This window comes from Aulonocara stuartgranti (genome assembly GCF_965226115.1).
Source record: "Aulonocara stuartgranti genome assembly, chromosome: 13".
Classification (NCBI taxonomy): domain Eukaryota; kingdom Metazoa; phylum Chordata; class Actinopteri; order Cichliformes; family Cichlidae; genus Aulonocara; species Aulonocara stuartgranti.
In genome coordinates, this window is record NC_138949.1 from 31,061,588 (window position 1) to 31,080,103 (window position 18,516).

An 18,516-nucleotide genomic window follows, 5' to 3' on the forward strand; every position below is an offset into this window, starting at 1 on the left:
CTAATGCTGTGCAGTGGGTGGGGTCTGAACAAATGAGTGACGGCTCATGCGTTGTGCCTCCGCTCTGATCCATCTGGGACTCACCGTTAACTGCCTGTGCTGCTGCAGAGCTGTCTTTTCCTGCCCCTTACCCCCCAACACACACACACAAACACACACATACACACACTCATTATCCTTATCTGTACCCCCCCCCCCCCCCCCTTTTTTTTTTTTTCTAGTTTTCTGTATGCAGTCTGCATCTTTACTCGCTCCCCTCCCTGCTAACGGAGGTGGGCAAGCTTCCCAGTGCTGGTGCATCTAGCAGGTGCAGCCTCTTTCTCTCCTCCCACCCTTGCTCTCTGCCTCTCTCTGTCTGTCTCTCCCTCTCACTCTCTCTCTTCTTTCGCTCAACCAGTGTGCACTCTGCTCTGTCTGTGCCTGCATTTTTTCTCCCTTCTCTTTCGTTCTTGGTCTCTCAGAGGCGGCAGCTCAGGGAAGCAGCTGCATGTTTGTCTGCATCCCAATTGCCACAGGTAAAGACAGCTGTATCATCTGATGTTGCTAACCCCGAGGGGGGTTGGGGAGCCTTTGCTGCTGCGGCTGCAAGTTCTCATCCCGGCGCGGGGCGCACATTTCTAATCATCTTGAAGAACGCATCCTAGAGGGAACGACGAGCAGAGGACCCCAGCAAACAGACCAACAAATCACACGCTGACTGGAAAGAGCACAGGCTTCCAGGGACTGAGGAAAATATAACACTTCTCAGAAAAAGAATCAGTGGGATATATTTTCAACATTGTGGTGTCCTGTTTATGATTTTCCTCTTTCCTCGTGTTTTCTATTCTTTTGCTTTCAATTCTTTTTGTCTTTTCCATGCTTCTCATCCTCTTCCTCTCACAATTTATTCCTCTGTGCCGGAATGCTCCCTGCAAATAGATGAGAAGAGGCTTTCTGTGCGCTTGCTGCAGTATTAACAAACAGTACACTGAGTCAGTAGAGAGCTGAGCGGACAGCTTGGAGGAATCTGATCCACAGCCGGCTGGAGAAGGAGCAGGATCACGCGTCGCAGTTGCAGATTTATCCGCCCTGTGATACTGTGCAACAACACCCCTCATTCTTTTCCCCCCACCATCCATCTCTCTGTCCTCATCTTGAGTGTTATTTTTTGACTGGATCAAGAAAATTAACTGGATTCTACTGCTTTATTTTTAGCCTTATTGGAATATTGTAAATATAAAAAGGAGCAAAGGGGGTTTGGATTTTTTAGGTGAAACGGAGGAGGCTGCTTGAAAAGCAATGGGAGAGAAAGATTAGCAGATTATCATAGGAGAGTGTTGAAAAGACACATAAGCGATACACGTCTTAGTGAGCACTCTTTTTTAGTTATGAAAGAGACCGATTTTGGGATGTGAAGGACGCTGACTCGGCTAAAGCAGTCGGAACAGACTGCATCAGGAAACATTTTTTTTTCTTTTTTTCGGTCCTGCCCAGGGTGGGGAAGCAACTAGACCCACCCTGCAAGTTTAACTCTCTGATTCGATATTACTGTCCCGTCGTGGATTCTACATGGAGGGGACACATTCGGCATGTTAAGGAAAAGTGTTTTGGATTCTTTTTCTCCTTTTTTGCTGCAATGGCATCCAAATACTGATGCCATGGATTTCCTACACGTACAGATGTAAATCTGTTTCTTCCCATCCATCTCTCCCTTCCATCTCTCCTTGTTACTCCCTATTAGAGGCATCACTTCCATTTTTCCTCTTGTTAACCCTGCTGTGAAGACTATTGGAGTTCACTGTTGCTTCAGCTGGACATTGAGAGTTGAGCAGGACTAAACACGGACTAAACACTTATACGTCTATGCCAGCTCTTCAATTTTTCTCTGGGTGTCTCTGCGTGTGAGTGTGTGTGCTTGAGCGTTTATGATTGTGTGTATGCATGTACCTCCTGCACCCTTTTTCCTCTCTGTCCATCCTTGGAATACATATTTTTGTGTGTGTGTTATTGAGAGACAGATTCTGTGGGGTCCATTCCTTCAAATTTCCATTCGTTTTTTTCTTCTGGCCTTGTTGGAAACCTTTCTGCCATGTGCAAACGATGCCTATCACAGAGTTAACCCTTAATGAGCCATAAAGGACGACAAGGAATGATGAGTGAGTGTTCTGGGGCAGCTGCATCTGGGGCAGTAATCCTGGAAGAACCTGAAGGTTCGGGGGCTTCTGCGGGCCGGGGGGAGGGCCAGGCCCAGGAACAGGGTCCCCTTCGCTGTGCAGTTTGGCCTCGTCAGCAGACATGGCTGTGTGTGGTTCCTTTACTTATTGGTTTTATTGGCCTTGGATTGAGCCTGATGCTGCTGAAATGGATTGTTGTTGGTACAGTGAGGGATTACGTCCCAACAGATCTAGTGGATGCAAATCGAATAGGACAAGATCCCATCTTCCTCTCCAAGCCAAGTGGGATTCCCAAGAGCCCCGATACTACCACTACTACAACTACTCCTACAATCGATAGCAGGAACCCCACTGCTAGAACTGCTACTGTGGCAAAAGGTAGAACTCGCACTACTGCTACCACCACAACTATAAATGCTAGAGGGGGCGGGGCGTCAGGCAGTCAGGTAACTCCTCGGAATCCTGGAAGTCGTAATGGACGTGGACCTTCAGGTTTTACCACAACTACTGCAGCACCACGTACAACTTTCATAATTGGAGCTGCAACATCTAGCTCCTCACCGCCCAATCCGACGGTTCTTCATGACTCTACACAGATGTGGACGGCAGAACATACTACTACAGAGACGATCTCCACCACACTCACTACACGTACGCACAGTCACCGCAAAACCCGTAAGTCTTTCATATACTACTGACTTGTGTTGTGTTTCAAAAGCTCCACTGATTGGTTAATCATCACTAAATATGACATCTGAACTTTTTTTTTTTTTAAACGTGATCTTATGGTTTCTTCCAAAACTTTTTTTTTTTGCAATTTACGTGCATGACCTTCCTGTTTGGGAAATAATGTTCTTGATTGGTTTTATAGTCAAAACATTGAAGATGAGTGATCAATAGTATTGATTGGCATAGCGAGGGTTTCTAAGTAGTAGTCAATAATCAAGTTTAGGTATCATTTTGGGTATATATAGGTTTGGAGGGTTTTTTGTGTTTCTCTAATAATCAAATGATCTTAAAATTCTTTTGCAAACAAACCACATGAAAAGATCTTCTGCAGCATCCTGAGTAACTTGAATAGAAATTTATTCTGATGCATTAGATGGTGAATCTTTCCCTTCTGTTTTTACCTCTGTCATGCAACTGCTCATACTATTGATTTGTGCTACGGGGAATTTTCTTGCAGCAATCAATGAAGCACACACACGCACGCAGAGACACACGCACACACACACACACACACACACGTCTTCCTCCATGACAAATTTCTCAGCTCCCAAAATGGTGTCACATTGTGTGCTGAACCTTCATCTGCTTGTTATGTCCCTGTTTCTGATCTGGGCTTTGGACTACGCTCACAGCTTCACAGTCACAGGAGTTGCTTTATTTTTAACAGTGTGATCTCATGCACTGCATGTATCAAGTCTCTCGCATCTGTGCAGAGGGGTACAAAGCCTCACAAAGAAAAAACTCAAACCTAGCATGTGTTTCGTGATTTTTAGCTGATGTGGGTTCCTATATTTCATATGCTGTTTATTCCTTCCTGCAGTTTAACACTGTAGTTAACTTTCAGTTGACATAATATCAGTTAATGAGTTAATGCCAACGCCATGATCAATTACTTGTGAACTAATAGATGAGAGTGCATGTCATATATCGTTTATCATAGTATACATCATCAAGTATTTTGGAATGTATGATGCACACAATGCCCCCTATTATATTATGATAATTACATATTGACAGTCATTTTTTAAGTATCTGATAAACAAAATCACTCCATTCCACCTTGTGTCTTGACTGCAAAGGTGCAGCTGCTTCTTTTGTATCCATGATAATGAAAATGTCCCCAGATTACATGAGAGACCGGGGAATGTTCCCTCTGATAATTAGAAACATAGAGGAAAAATTGTGTATCATTTCATTACCAGGAAGAAAAATGGGAGCCATTCATCATCATCAGTTCATTTATTAATTAACCATTAAAAAGGAATGCCATTTCTCCACCAAGTGAAAACCATTAAGCTTCGGTGATAGATATCCCAGGGAAAATGTCATTCCTTCACCAGCTCGCCCAAGAAAGTTCTGCCGTTGCACAATTGCCAACTTGTTCGATAATCCTAAACACCCTCCACCCTCCCACCTCTTCTATTCTACCACCCACATGCTGCTTTGATTTGAAAAGGCCATCATTTTTACATTAACTATCCATTATGGGTAAATGCGTTATATAATATGACTGAATTGGCTGTGTTGGCTTGTGCTCAGAGACTGGAGAATTAAAGTATAGCGGGCCATCTGTGTGTTCTTATCAATGCTCTCCCTTCCTTTGTAGGTCACAAAATTAAGAGTGACACAGATTTGTATCTCACACTGGGCTGTGGTCCTGTAACTGATCTGTTAAGTGAGCAAAATAGTATGTTGCCGTGCACACACTCTCAATGTAAACTTAAAATCCCAGATGTAAAAGTAGAGCATACCTAAAATATTGGCTAATTTTTTGTTATTTTATTTTCATGACTAAAAGCATTTTTTTAATAAAAAATTATTTACTAGGTTTCAAATATTATTGTTAATGTAAACACAGAAATCTATATAAATAATTTATTTTCTTAAAAAACGCTCGCCAAGCACAAAGCTCCTAGGAAAATAAAAAATAGGCAGTTATAAGCCTTTTTAGAGGGGGTCTAAAGTAATTCTCAAGTAATTCTCAAGTAATACTTAAGTATTTCAGCTATTCGTGGGCGGTTGGGTCCTTAACCACCGCGAATACCGGGGGTTAACTGTACTTTCATCCACAGAACTCCTGATGCTTTTTAGCTTTAAGGGATATTTGGTGACATTCTAGCTTGTCAGTCAAAAATTCAGGGTCTGGCAACTACAGGAAGATATTATAGTTAGCAAGTGTCACTTTGCAAGAGTGACTGACATATCTAAATCTGTCGCAAAATCTTAAGTTATCCCTATGCTTTAAGCTGTAGAAAAAAAGAGACCTAGGATAAAAGATATCATTAAAAGGAGCCGAGTGACCTCTGTGATACAGGGCAAAATGTCACTAATCCCAGTGGGATAAAATGAACTGAAAACTGGATATGTGTTAATTTAACTAACTGTAACTAGTGCTTCAGATATAATGAACTAGAAATCAAAACATATACAAAATAAAAATAACACGTATTAGTAAAGAGTAGCAGATGAGTCTATGTAGTCATGAGTAAATCCATGAAAATGTTGATTCAGTGGTGAGAATAGACCAGGACTTTGTGTTTTTGTGTATGTGTGTGAGAGACATGCTACAAACACAAATGAGAGAGAGAGCGATAATGATACATTCAGTAGATTCTGATTTTTGATTGTTCTTTACGAAATCATTTTCAGTGTTAAGCTTCAGAAGATGTCGTAGTGCAGTCTGAGATCTTTGCCTCCATGCTGAGCCACTCAGTGGGATTAGGTAACAGTCAAACACTGGCCCTGAAACCTAAATCCAGATTAACAGCCCATCACCATGACCATGGAAGCAACAGAATTACATCAGCCCACCTATCAGTCACATGCATTCTACACAGACTTACAAGCAGCAGCCTAACTCCTGCAGGATTGTTTTGATATATGATCTGTGGCGGGATGTTTTTCATTAAATGATGCTGAGGTGACATGTTTAAGGCAGCGTTTTGTCTTAGCCATGTTTTAGGATCCCTCAGGGGTACTGTGAAGCAGTCTGGGGAAGTAGTTTATGCTTATGTTAACAACACAGATATGACAATTACACAGAGTGAAGTTGTGTTTATAGCTTCATTCTGTGGCAACAGTATGATGTAGGGAAGTTGTATCTGTTTGTAGTGTTTATGACAAACATATATATTTTAAATATGCACATTTTACAGAAAATAAATCGACTTATTTCTTTGTGCAGATTCTATTATTTCATCTGGCCAGAGCTTTTTATGAGGACCTGTTTATGGTTAGCATATAAAATAAAAGGATAGTTTCTGGGCTGAGCTCTGGTTAAGAGAGATGCTTTTCGTCCCCTGTGTGATAAAGTGAAACATAGTTGTTTTTTCGTCCAAGTTGTCTGATAAGGCTCTCGAGGTTTAATAAGATACACATTCCATGGTGGTGTTGGCATTCCTAATCCCAGTCTATCTTTAACCTCTCAATCATTACTATCATTCAAGACAGAAGAGTTAGTGCTATTATTGTTTGGATTTCAAAGTCGTTGTTTCCTAAAAGAAACAAAATATCAATTAACTCATTCACTGCCAGCCATTGGCAGTGAATGAGTTAAACCCATTGACTCATTCACTGCAATTGACGGCTATAGACGTCAATGGCAGTGAATGAGTTAAATGATCAATTTTGAAAGTATTCCATTCATATATTTCTTTCTAAATGTATCTGTTCAGTCACTCATTTCATCTCCCATTTAATCTGATGACGAGATCTCAACAGTAAATTAATCAGAAAATTTACTTCAGCTTTCGTTACCTCTGGCCAACGCCAGCGGCATCACTGTACATGTTTGCATTACACTAATCATCTCAGAGGGAGAGCTTTTCAGTTTTAAACCAGATTTTCCTTTTTAAACCAGATTGTACAGTTCGCGATCTTTACATTTGGATTAGCTGTCTGGAAGCTGCTTAGGAACAAGTTCCCAATGGGGTTTTTCTATGTACTCTATGTGTGCACTGTATTCATTGATGCCTGTGCCACAGCAGCCTATGACTAAATACAGCTATATATATTTAATGCATTTGAACTAGCTGCGACCACTTGTGTGAATAATAACGCAAATAAGCACTGTTCTAGAAGTCTGATTGCCTCCTTTGCAAAGAAATGACTTTTCTGCACAAAATTACCGGTACAGCTTATGGTTGATGAAATGTGCTATCCAATATTCTCTTGTGCCCTGTAAGAAATGTGTTATATTTTCTCAAGAATTCTGCCAAACGGTTGAGGTTGTTACTTTACTGGGTTATCTGAGGTCTAAGCAAAAGAGAGAGAGAGGGGAAAAAAAGATCCCATACTATTTGTAATCAGTGGGCGGGCAACTGCACTGAGCCCCAGACTCCCATGGGTCCAGAAAGTCTCAGCCATCTGTTGTTAAGTTGATAAGCTGCAAATTTAGTTTTGGAATTTGTCACCTAATATTGAATTTAATCCATCGATGATGCCATAGCTTATATATTTTATGGCAATCCATAGCATTAATATTAATGTATCTTCCATGTAACGTGACATACCCCTATCTTACTGACTGCTTTGATACACACAAATGTAGCTATATATGTGTGTGTGTGTGTGTGTTTTCCTTGTGATCCACCTTGAGTGGGATGGATATAACCAAACACTGATCAAAGCACCTTGAAGTTTTTTGCTGATGCAGGCTGCGATGCTTGACCACTAACCGATCACCTGAAAACCTGTCATCTCATCTATTCAGAGTTTTAATTTGCTCGAGATGCTGTGCAAACAAAGCTTAACATGCCTTTGATTCATTGTGATGAAATGTCTTGCAGGGAGAAGAGTGATGAAATTTTAATGATGCGAAAGAGAAACATGTTCAATATGTAGTGGAAAGTGTAAATAATTGAAAATGGCCCTTTCACGAATCATCCCATACTGAGTAATTCCCCACTTCAGTGAATGCAGGTGTTTAGGGTTCTTTCACTTTTTGCAATGGGCGAAATTGCTTTCGGTGGTGAGGAAAATAAGACTTAAAGGTTTAAGAATTTTTCAGAAATGTTTGCCAAGGTTGAAAGTCTCCATCTGCCTCACTTCCTTTTTCCTGTTCGCCATCCCTTACGAGTACATCTATCAGCAGGGTCCAGATGATGATAAAGTGCTGCCGCTAACTTCTGAGGAGCTTTTAATAATTCATTCAGGTTTAAGCTGCCTTGATTAGATGAGGCTTACACTATTTTATTGGAGCCCATGGTGTTGAAGGTAACAGCAGATGAGATGTAGGAGAAGTAAATTCCTTTTCTGGTCGGGTTCTCCAGAGGAAGCTGCCACCTGCTAGCTAAGTGCTCCAGTGTTTCCACTTTCTAAGGTGTTTTCTAATGTGTGGTCATTCAGAGTGCTCGTGGAAAACAGAATCATCAATATCACAAACTGGAATCGCTTTAAAAAAATTAGCATTAGCAATAGCATTTTTATTATATATATTAGGTTGGACAGAACACAAGGACTGTATTGATTTTTCTGGGTTGTTAAATATGAGAGTTTTCCATGGAGGTAAATAATCTACAGCCCCCCCTTTTCCCCCAAGCTGCACCTTTGCCTCTCCCTCTTATTAAATCTGTCAGCTGGCCTACAGCAGCAAACCATTTAAAAAAAGTAAGCAAATAAATATTAGACTGTTATGAGTTCAACTATAGCCAAGAGCTCTTTTTTTGCATGTTTTGCTGTACTTATTTTCGGGGAGTTTAGACTGGGACACACAGCTCAGGGGGAGGGGAACTTAAATACCTAGTTGACCTGCAGAATCAGTGGACATAATAAAACAAAAGTAATAATTGTATGAAACCAAGACGTAACTTGGCTGTAAAAATTTAAACAATGACCAATCGAAAGCAAGCAGCTTTAAGTACCAGACGGCAAATCAAACATGGAAAAAAGGCAGCAAATGAAGATGTAACCTAGCAGGGTATCCTGACACCGTACAGCCTATCAATGGCCTATTTTGTAGTTTTAAACAGTGTGGTCTGAATCCAGACTTAAACAGAATGTCTGGTTTTGGGCAGGCACTGTTCTACCACTCTATCAATTTTCTATCAATTTTCATTTAACTCTCCATTTGTCGGAGGATCAGATAATCAGAAAGTTACGTTTGACTTCTGGTTGCCAGGATTCGTGTAGATTCACATTTGACATCTTAACAAGTAAATGTTTCAGCTGTTGGCCCCAAACTCCAAACATGCTATTAACTATTAACTGTTCAAAATAGCAGATCCTGCAACACTGAAAACATGTGAAACTGGTAAATGCTTTGTAAGGACAAGAGAAACATGAATGTTCATATATAAATGCAGAATTTCCAGAACTAATTTACACTGTTTCAGTCTCATTTAGCTCCCATATTCATGTGTTCAGTATCATTTGGTGTTCAAGCAGCCTGTCAAAAACCAGGAAGGACTATACCACGAAGGAAAATTGTCCATATGTAGACATTAACTTCAAAAAATATATATTTTTTCCTATTCCAGTGTAAAATATTCAACACTGGTCTGAAAAAAAAAAAACCAGAAACAAAACTCGTTCACCTTACATTCTGCTCATTATGCTGCTGGCACCTGGTGGTAAACAATGCCATTAGCAAAGATAAAATGCTGAGATAGAAATTATTTCACCTTGACATACAAAGGGCTAGCAGAGGGCCCAGCAGTTCAGCCCAGAACCAGTTCTAGTCCGACATGATTTCTTTCATTGACTAAGCCGCTGATTGAATTTTCTTTACACTGCTATCTCTCTCTGTCCCCCTCTCTCTCCTCGTGTCACTCACTGCATGTCTCTCAAGGTCAGCTTGACTGAATCATTTTGCTGCCACTCCTGCAGCTGATGTTGACTTTACTCAGTGGAGTTGCATTATGAGTGGTTATATGCAAGGTAAAACTCAAAGTTAGCATTTCCAGTAAAGATGGAACGCAGGTATTGCAAAGTAAAATACATGAAAAGAGAGCATCCCTTGTTCAAAGAGCGAGAGAGAATAAAAAACGTGACACAAAAAGTAAGAAAAATTGTGTTTGGTTGATTATTTTTTATGCTGTAACATTACTTCTTGGCAGTAAATCTTATACTGTTGGAAAGCCTTTTTATTAGCCTTTAGATGATGCTACATTTGCAAGGAAAATGCATTTGTAGGTTGAGCAGCAGAGTTGAGTATGTGGGCTGGGCCCATGAAAAACTTACAGCTTATTCAGCAAAGAAGCAATTGTCTTGCTTCCGTGCTGTTTAATTGAAATGTAGACATGTATTATCTATTCTGACATACAATAATGTGTAATACAAACTAGACAAAGATAATCTTGTTTTTTATCAATCATCAACATTTCATTGCATATTGTGAAGAAATGTAATATTGCATCAAATTAAACTTCAATTAAACTGTTTAACAATAAACATTCTAAAAAAGTAACCAAGGTGGTTCAAATGAGATTTTACAAATACATGATCTTATGAACTATAATGTTAAATCTAATTCCTTTTTACATTTAGCACTGCTGCTGCATACGTTATCTTTCATTTAAGGTCTAAATAAAGATGCCCTCATTGTAATCTAATAAGCCAATTTTCCTGACAATCATTTTACACATTAGCATTACCTAAGTGGTTCCAGCTTGTTGTTTAGTTATTGGTAATGATATATTTTCTAAATCTAGGTGTCTCCATTATATGAGCAACCTTAGCCTAAGCAGCCTATGCAGGTTATTGATCCCATCGTGATTGTATTCTAGTCTTTTGCCACTCAGCAGTTTAGCAGGCAGCCCTGTGAGCAAACGGGCCTGCGTATGGGTGTGGGTCTGATTATCCTGTGCTCACTGCATTTTGCTGTGGTTATTTTTAGCTTCAAAGATTGTTGCCAGCTTCTCTCTGTGAGGCTGCGTGGACTGGCTTTTCTGGTGGAGGCCTTGGAACTGACAGCACTGGAGGAAATAGAACAAAGAACCACGGAGGCAGACAGTTGAAACAGTGACTTTAGTGTCAGTAGAAAATGTTTTTATTTGGGAAGCATAACAGCTAGGGAGGATTTAGCATGTTCAGCTCAGTGAAAAATGATTTCTGTCTTGTGTTTGTTTATTTTGGGGATTCTGCCATTGTACCGTATCTTATTATGCAAAGTAACTGCAATTGTCTTCAATAAGACTCTAAAGATGTAGGAGGCTATTTTCCAGGAAATCAGAGCTGTTAAGCAGGCATTAGTCATTATGTTACCATGCTGAAGGCAACAGGAAGCTATCCAGAAGGTCACTTTCACCTTTGTGAAAAACACACTTCAGTCACACACACACACACACACACACACACACACACACACACACACACACACACACACACACACACACACTCATTTTCACTACCAGTTTGTCACACATTCATTCTTGGTCAGGACTATGGGTGGGACACAGTAATGTGGTATATGCTTCATTGTTTCTTCCTTCAATACAATCATCAAAGCACTGCCATCAATTATGATTAAGTGTTTATTTATTGCAAGTGCTCTAAATACATTCTACCCACAGTTTGACTTACTGCATTTATGACTTTATGAGTGCCCTCTGTTTTCTTTAATATTGTATTTTTTCTTCTTCAATTTCATGGATATTGTGCTTTAATATATTGTAGATATGGATCGTATATAGCGATACAGAATTGCTGTATCATGGCACTATTGGTATTTTTGGCAACATAAATTGTAACCATATCGTAACCATATCATATTGTAAGCCAGTCATCAGAGCCCTGTGTCAGCACATTTTAACACACTGTCGACCATTTTAAATCCACTTTTGATATTCAGATTGTCTAACTATGTGTAAGTATAAAACTAGAATAGGGAGGCTGCAGTGACCACACAAATCACAGGAAATTGAATCCCACATAGGTCCATCATTTCTATACTTTTGTGTTTCATTGTTTTGAGATATTTTTTTCAGTCACATTTTGGTTTAGCTATAGACAACCAGCTATTTGGTTAGGTCTGAGGGGGGAAAGAAATCATGGTTCCTTTCAGCAAGCAGCCAATTTCAGCAGCCTTGTTTATTTACTCTCTTCTGCATATCTATAACAGGTCTTGAGGGTCTGCTATTTAAGTTTGCTCAGTATATAAAAATATGCAAGAGGTATCCTGTGTGATGTTGAGGTTGTATGGGACAAGTTCAGAGCGGAGCTGCCATCATATGAGAGACAGTGGTCCTCTCAGCTCTTCGAGCAGATGGTCACATCATTTCTGTTTTGTAGCCTGACAAAGAGCATGTGTTTGTGTGTATGTCTAAACAGGAGATTCAGTATTCTACCACTGTGGCTGTCTCTTTTAGTCTATAATGCTGTCAAACAGTTTGTGTTGTACCTCATATATATCTATTTGTGTGTTTGTGCATATATGCAAAAATCTTCTTCGTACTTCTATGCCTAGTGTCTCCTGTTCTCGTGTCTCCTGTTTTTCTGTCTGTCCTCGGGACACTTATGAGGTCAGACCAACTTTCTGTGACAAGCCAGGTGAACTGGTGGGTTGTCTGTATGATTTCGAAGACACAGGCCTATTTATGACAGATGGACTCCCTTGCTTTCTCTCCTTCGGCTGTCTGACTCAGAATTTGGGAACAGATAAGAAAAAAACAAACAAACTATATATTGTACAATAAGGCTGATGTGACTGAGCATAGTTTAAAAGCCAAAGGCAAGAAAGCAATGAATGGCAACAGAAAAATATGGGGAAAATTTATTTATTAAATTAATAAATAATAATCATAATAATTTGATCCAAGGTATCCACTGAGGATGCGCAAACAGAATTACAAAGGAAACCTTTCCATATTGATAAGATGAGGGGGAAAGGAAAAGAGCCTTGGTCCATTGCAACCGTGCACTCTCCCTTCATTCCCCCTCTATTTTCTCCTCTCTGCCCACTCAGTTCATTTACATTTACATTACACCCAGCTGGACTTGATTTGGTGGCCAGTTATAGATGCCGAGATTCTGATGTTGTTTATCGTAATGGGCTCTGGGGGCTAGCAGTGTCAGCTGTTTGCAAGGTGGTAAGTGCAGTCAGTTTGCTAGTTACAAACTAAGTAGCTTGCTGCAGTGTTAGCAACCTAAGAGTTTAATGTCTGCTGCTTGTCACAGTAACTAGCTAGTTGGGATATCTAACAAAGTCTGTTTGCAGTTAAACCCTTTTGGACCTGTTTTCTTGGCCTGAGCTTTGACACATCTTATAGAAATCATTATATCTGTAATAAAATACGATAATTGCAGTGATTAATAAAAGCACCTATTATCTAATAACAGCCATAAGTGTTAGACTTAGAGCATAATAAATCATTTGAAACCGTACAGAGTTGTTGTGTGAAAGCCAGAGATGGCTAATTCAGGCTGATATCATTGATGCAACTGTGACACAACTGTGACCTCATCTACCCCACTGAAACTAATGCTGTCAGAACAGGGCATTTTGTGTAATACCAGATGGTCATTCATGCTGGAAAAAAACTCAGCTGAATCACTGCTCAGAGACCAGACAATTCCCCAGCCGCCAAAATGTAACACATTGCTGCTCTATAGCAGAGTTTACACTTGCTGCACATTATTATTATTATTATTATTATTATTATTATTATTATTATTATTATTATTATTATTATTTTTATTTTTTATGGGAATTCAAGTTCATAAATATAGTTGTTGTTAATTTGACATCTTTAGTAGTATTTTTGGATTTTTAAGATCATCACTGCCAGTTTTTTTGTTTGCAAACAAATACACAGCTGATGCTGAATATGTTTCCATAGAGAAGTGCTGCTTCTACAGTGCTGAGGTATTACTCACATATTTACCCATTATTGAACAGTCAGTTTTTAAAGTGGTTAGATATTGCTGCCCAGGTAAAATAAGCAAAGTCCTCACAGCTGATATATATGTAGTCTCTCTCTCTCTCTCTCTCTCTCTCTCTCTCTCTCTCTCTCTCTCTCTCTCTCTCTCTCTCACACACACACTCACACACACACACACACACACACACGCACAGGCTGTTGCTAAAGTAGGTAAGGTAAAGTAGGCTTAATACGTCAGCTAAATGAAGATGAAGCACTGAGGGAGATGTGGTTTGAAAGAGTGCAAGAATGTGTTAACAAAAGGAAACATTAGGAGCAGGCTGAGATGTAGACCAAAATAGTCCATCAATCCATACATTTTGGAGGGGGCTGATGCATATAGCAGCACGCAGTCTCTGCGAGCCAAAGTAGACCCCAGGCAGCTTTCCAGGCTATCACAAAGCTAATGCATACACACGCAAAACATCTCATTCACACTTAAATTGACACTGGAGGCAATTTGGGCTCCCAAATGAAGTTCAGGAAACTTGCAAAACCCATACTGATGAGGCAAAAACATAAGATCTTCTTGTCTCACATAAACGCTGCTCAGAGCAGTTAGACATGCTAAGACTGAGGAAGCAGGATAAACAGTTTTGTGCAAACTATGAAAACTAAGAGAATGGTTGATTAATCAGTAAGTCCTCTTAATGTTGATTAAACTAATGATTTTGACAAATTTTTTGTGTCACAACTACAAAAATGATCTGGCATGGTTAGAGTTCAGCAATAACTTTATGAACTATCTATGATAGCAAATATTCTCCGATCAGCTAATTATTCATCTTCATGCTTTTTGTCAACACCAGTTTCATTCTGGCAGGCTGTGGTGCCCCAATACTGACAACAGTTATTCAACTGAAGTAAACTGTGCACTGAGCAATCATCCAGTTTGATTATAATGCCCACTGATGTTGCTGAGATACATGCCATCACAGTATTATCTTGGTAAAGGCAAACTGAAACGGACAAATAGAAATTACACCACATCCTGGCTGCCCTACCTTCACAGTTTCCTGTGTCTTTATGGGACATGCATTTATGGAGCAGTGGGCATGTGTGATACAACACAGCACAAACAGTTTGTGCCATGAATACTCTCTTTTCCTACATACCGGTATAAAAAATTATGTTATGATAGTGAACTATGAATAAAACGGCTTTAGTGATGACATTTTTCAGTGATTAGCTGGACAGTGGACTTTCAGTCATCGCTCTTTACGTTTTGAATCTTTTGCTGTATAAAAATTGCTTAAATTGTTTCTATTACACAATAAGTCAAACGTGGCCTGTGGTTTAGATGTGCTTGATTCCTGCAGAGATGAACACATCAGAGTCATGAGCTGTCAACACTCCATCCGCCACATGTCAGCGGTGACTGATGTCCAGCGGCAGCACTCTCTGTTTCGCAAATCACAAACACACACTTTCTGCAGCACATGCAAACCAGTTGTGGACACACACATCTACACACCACCTCCCACATGAAGACAGCTAGGGCATCGCACTCGTGGCCATGTGCCCTGAGAGGAGCACAGAGAAAGATGGACAGGCAGCAGGGACACGGAGTCAACTTCTCACTTCAGATAATGAACCACATGTGAAGCATCAGCTCAGCTCCAATTAGATGAGATGATAATTATCTCAGCACAATTCACTCATCCTAATCAGGCTGTGAACTACTTGTTGGGTTAGAGAGGATATTAAGTAAAGCAAAAGGAGCAGAATTCTTATTTGGAGCTGCTGTGGAGCCTTTTGTCATCTTTTTCTTTGTACAGAAATTGTTTATTTGCCATGACTGATCGAAAATCGTTGATCTTTTCTTGGTTATCATGCTGGACAACACCTGTGTCATTACTATTCTGCGCTGTTATACAAATTCTAATTTAAATTCCTGATTTGCTATTGTGTTGCCAGTTGAGGACACTCAGAAGTGATTTAGCTTTTCAGTGCATGTAAGTTTCTCTGTTGAAAATGTTCAACACCTGCAACGTCTTGGAAAAACATTCTGGTTGTTCGTAGCGTTTACATTCGTGAGTCAGAAAAAAAAGACAATATTATGTATGGACCTATTAACCCGAGTACTTAAAATTACATCCATGCCTTTTGCATTGTTTTCTTTAATTATTATAACTCACTTAGTACTCATAACTCAATAGTACTTTGAAATATGTAAGAGAAGTCAATATACCCTCACAGTGGAGATGCAAATAAAGGTGTGTGACTATAAAATCTGCAACATTTTAACCGTACAAATTCCCACCTGTACTAAGTACTTTAACATAAGTTAAAGTTGTTTTCCTTCTGTTTTGGTAAGAGTCAATACAAAGGCAAAATCCAGTTACAGAACACATGGAAACACAAGAACATCTTTAAAAAATATATATATATATTATATGATAATTAATAATCCACTTATCAATAATAAAATCTATGTTATTGATCTGTTATTTATTTTGTGCGTTTTTCCTGTTTATTGTTTTCTGTTTGTCCTCAGTTACCCTTCTCTCTCAGTCTCTTAAACGTGTAAAAGAGGGACGGTCAACTAAACCATGAATGACCTACATCGATGACAGTTTGGCCTTGTTTCTGTGTCAGTCCCGTTAGCGTTGCCTTTGACATTTGGTAGCTGACCTCAGTAGAGCACCACTCTGCTCCCCTGTAGTAGATTTATGATCTGTTTGAACATAAATAGAGAAAACGTGTACATATACCTTTTTTAAATTCAGCACGGACACTACAACATGAATAATAAATATATCACCTTCTTACAGTGTGACACAATAGACTTTCTTTTTTACAGAAACTCCATACTGAGAATATTCTCTGTGGCTATGCTTGAGCAGAAGTATATGATGACTATGGCAAACTGGTTGAAAGTATCTGACAAGAAGGGACTACAAACTACCAAAACACAAAGAGGAAAGAAGCCAAACCCCTGTACTGGTAAACCAATGACACACCAGTCCACCGTGTGTATGTCATGCTTTGCCTCTCCAAAGCACGAAATGGACAAGCATGCAGAAGTTGCAGCAAGCTGCCCCAGCTGAACATAAACACGGGACAGGGTTTAAAGCGGTTTTACTAGCACATTTAAATGTAAATACACATTAGCCACCTAGCTTAATCATTTCAAGCATAAAGGGAGAATGCACTTCATACCTTCTTTGGTCACTAGCGACTTCTTGGCTTTAAGTATATTATCTCCCCCCCTGTTGGTACGGCAACATCTGCTTCACCTTTCCAAAGTGTGGCATCCACACAGTGGTCCAACATGGCTATTTCACGCTTCGCCATGATATTGGGTTGGTTAAACAGGATGATGTCATATCCGGGTAATTTAAGGGTTAACCCTGGGTCTACTGTGCTATTAGGCTTGGATATAATGATGGTGAGAATGAGATGAGATAGATGTTTAGAATGAGATCATTCATCAACAGGAATAAATGAAAACAAAAAGCCAGTGGTGTCTAATGTGTTTGCTTTGCCCTGTTGAGCATCACTAATAGAGATTCTTTTTTTTTTCCTTCCCTACCCTAACCCGACAAGGGTGCCAACAATTAATTTTGTTCTATAGTCCTTAATATATAATCATGTTTGTCTATTTATTCCTTAATATTACACCGTTAAACACCATTAGATGTGCTGAGAAACTATCCTTTGAATATTAATGGAAAAATTGATTATAATCCATCATCTCCTCCCATGTCTTAATGATAGAGTTGTGATACTGGGGGGGGGGGTGTTTTAATGAAGCAGATAGCTAGCTTTTTTCTGGCTTTTAAAGCCAGGCTTTTCAAGTGTTACTGACCAAAATGTTTAAAGGACACACACATTGTTACAGTCATTTAATATTACTGTTCTTTTCCTTTCACACACACATACACTCACAACACCTGTTTCTCTGCCGCCGCTGTGTTGCTTTGTTCTTGTATTATACTTTTAAAAGCTCCATGTCAGCTGCTTTGTTGCTACACTTATCCATGTTTGCGATTCATCAGACTCTTCCAACATCACCCTTTTCATGGGAATGTGCAGGGAAAAGCCTGGGTTACCTTAGCTGGTAGATAACCACCCTTGCGTGACTGCTTATCCTGATTGTTGATGTTAGGATACGTGAAAAAAACAAACAGACAAAAAAAATCATCCTGGGTATGCTGAACTTGCTCATAGCAAGGTTGAGTGGAAGAGAGAGCTGGCTTGCTCATAGGGCTAGCTTCTACAGCCTGGGAGACAAGAACGCTCTATTAGCTCACAATCATCAAAAGCCAGCCAATTCTAACCAATCTTTGTCCAATGTCAGTATGAACTGCCTCTAAGATATTGAGAGGTTTATCACATAACTGTCCCAGTCACTTAAAACTAAAGGATTGTGGCATGTTGTACGATTTTCTTATAGACTAGTTTTTTAAATTCTTTTATTCTCTTCCTTTTTCTCCCTAAAATACAGAAGAATTGCTGCAATGTTCTCCTTGGCAGTATGTATGTTTGTTTTTTGTTTTATTTTCTATTCTATCATTTTAATGCACTTTTCAATTTGCACATAAACAAGCCTTAGTGTAGATTCTTTAAATGCTTTAAACTTGTGAAATATCTCAAAAAAGCTTGTGTTTCATAAAAATTGTTTTTCTGAAATGTATTTATTATCAAAACTTGTTTATAACACATTCCACTTTCACTCATTTCTTTTTCTATATGGCTTACAAAGCGGCCATTTACTGGAGAGCAAAGTGTGCACAAATCCACATTAGGTGAGCAGCAGTGAGCTGTCATGATAT

General features: G+C 39.4%; 1 protein-coding gene across 2 annotated transcripts in view; it reads left to right on the forward strand.

Moving 5' to 3' along the window:
* Window positions 1-476: 476 nt before the first annotated feature.
* Window positions 477-18,516, forward strand: part of nrg3a (neuregulin 3a) — a 360,904-nt gene continuing 342,864 nt past the window's right edge. For both annotated transcript variants that reach the window (XM_082557497.1, XM_082557498.1), the window contains exon 1: window positions 477-2,828. In XM_082557497.1, coding sequence (XP_082413623.1) covers window positions 2,105-2,828 — 724 coding nt within the window. In that variant the 5' untranslated portion in view covers window positions 477-2,104. The remainder of the gene's footprint in view (window positions 2,829-18,516) is intronic.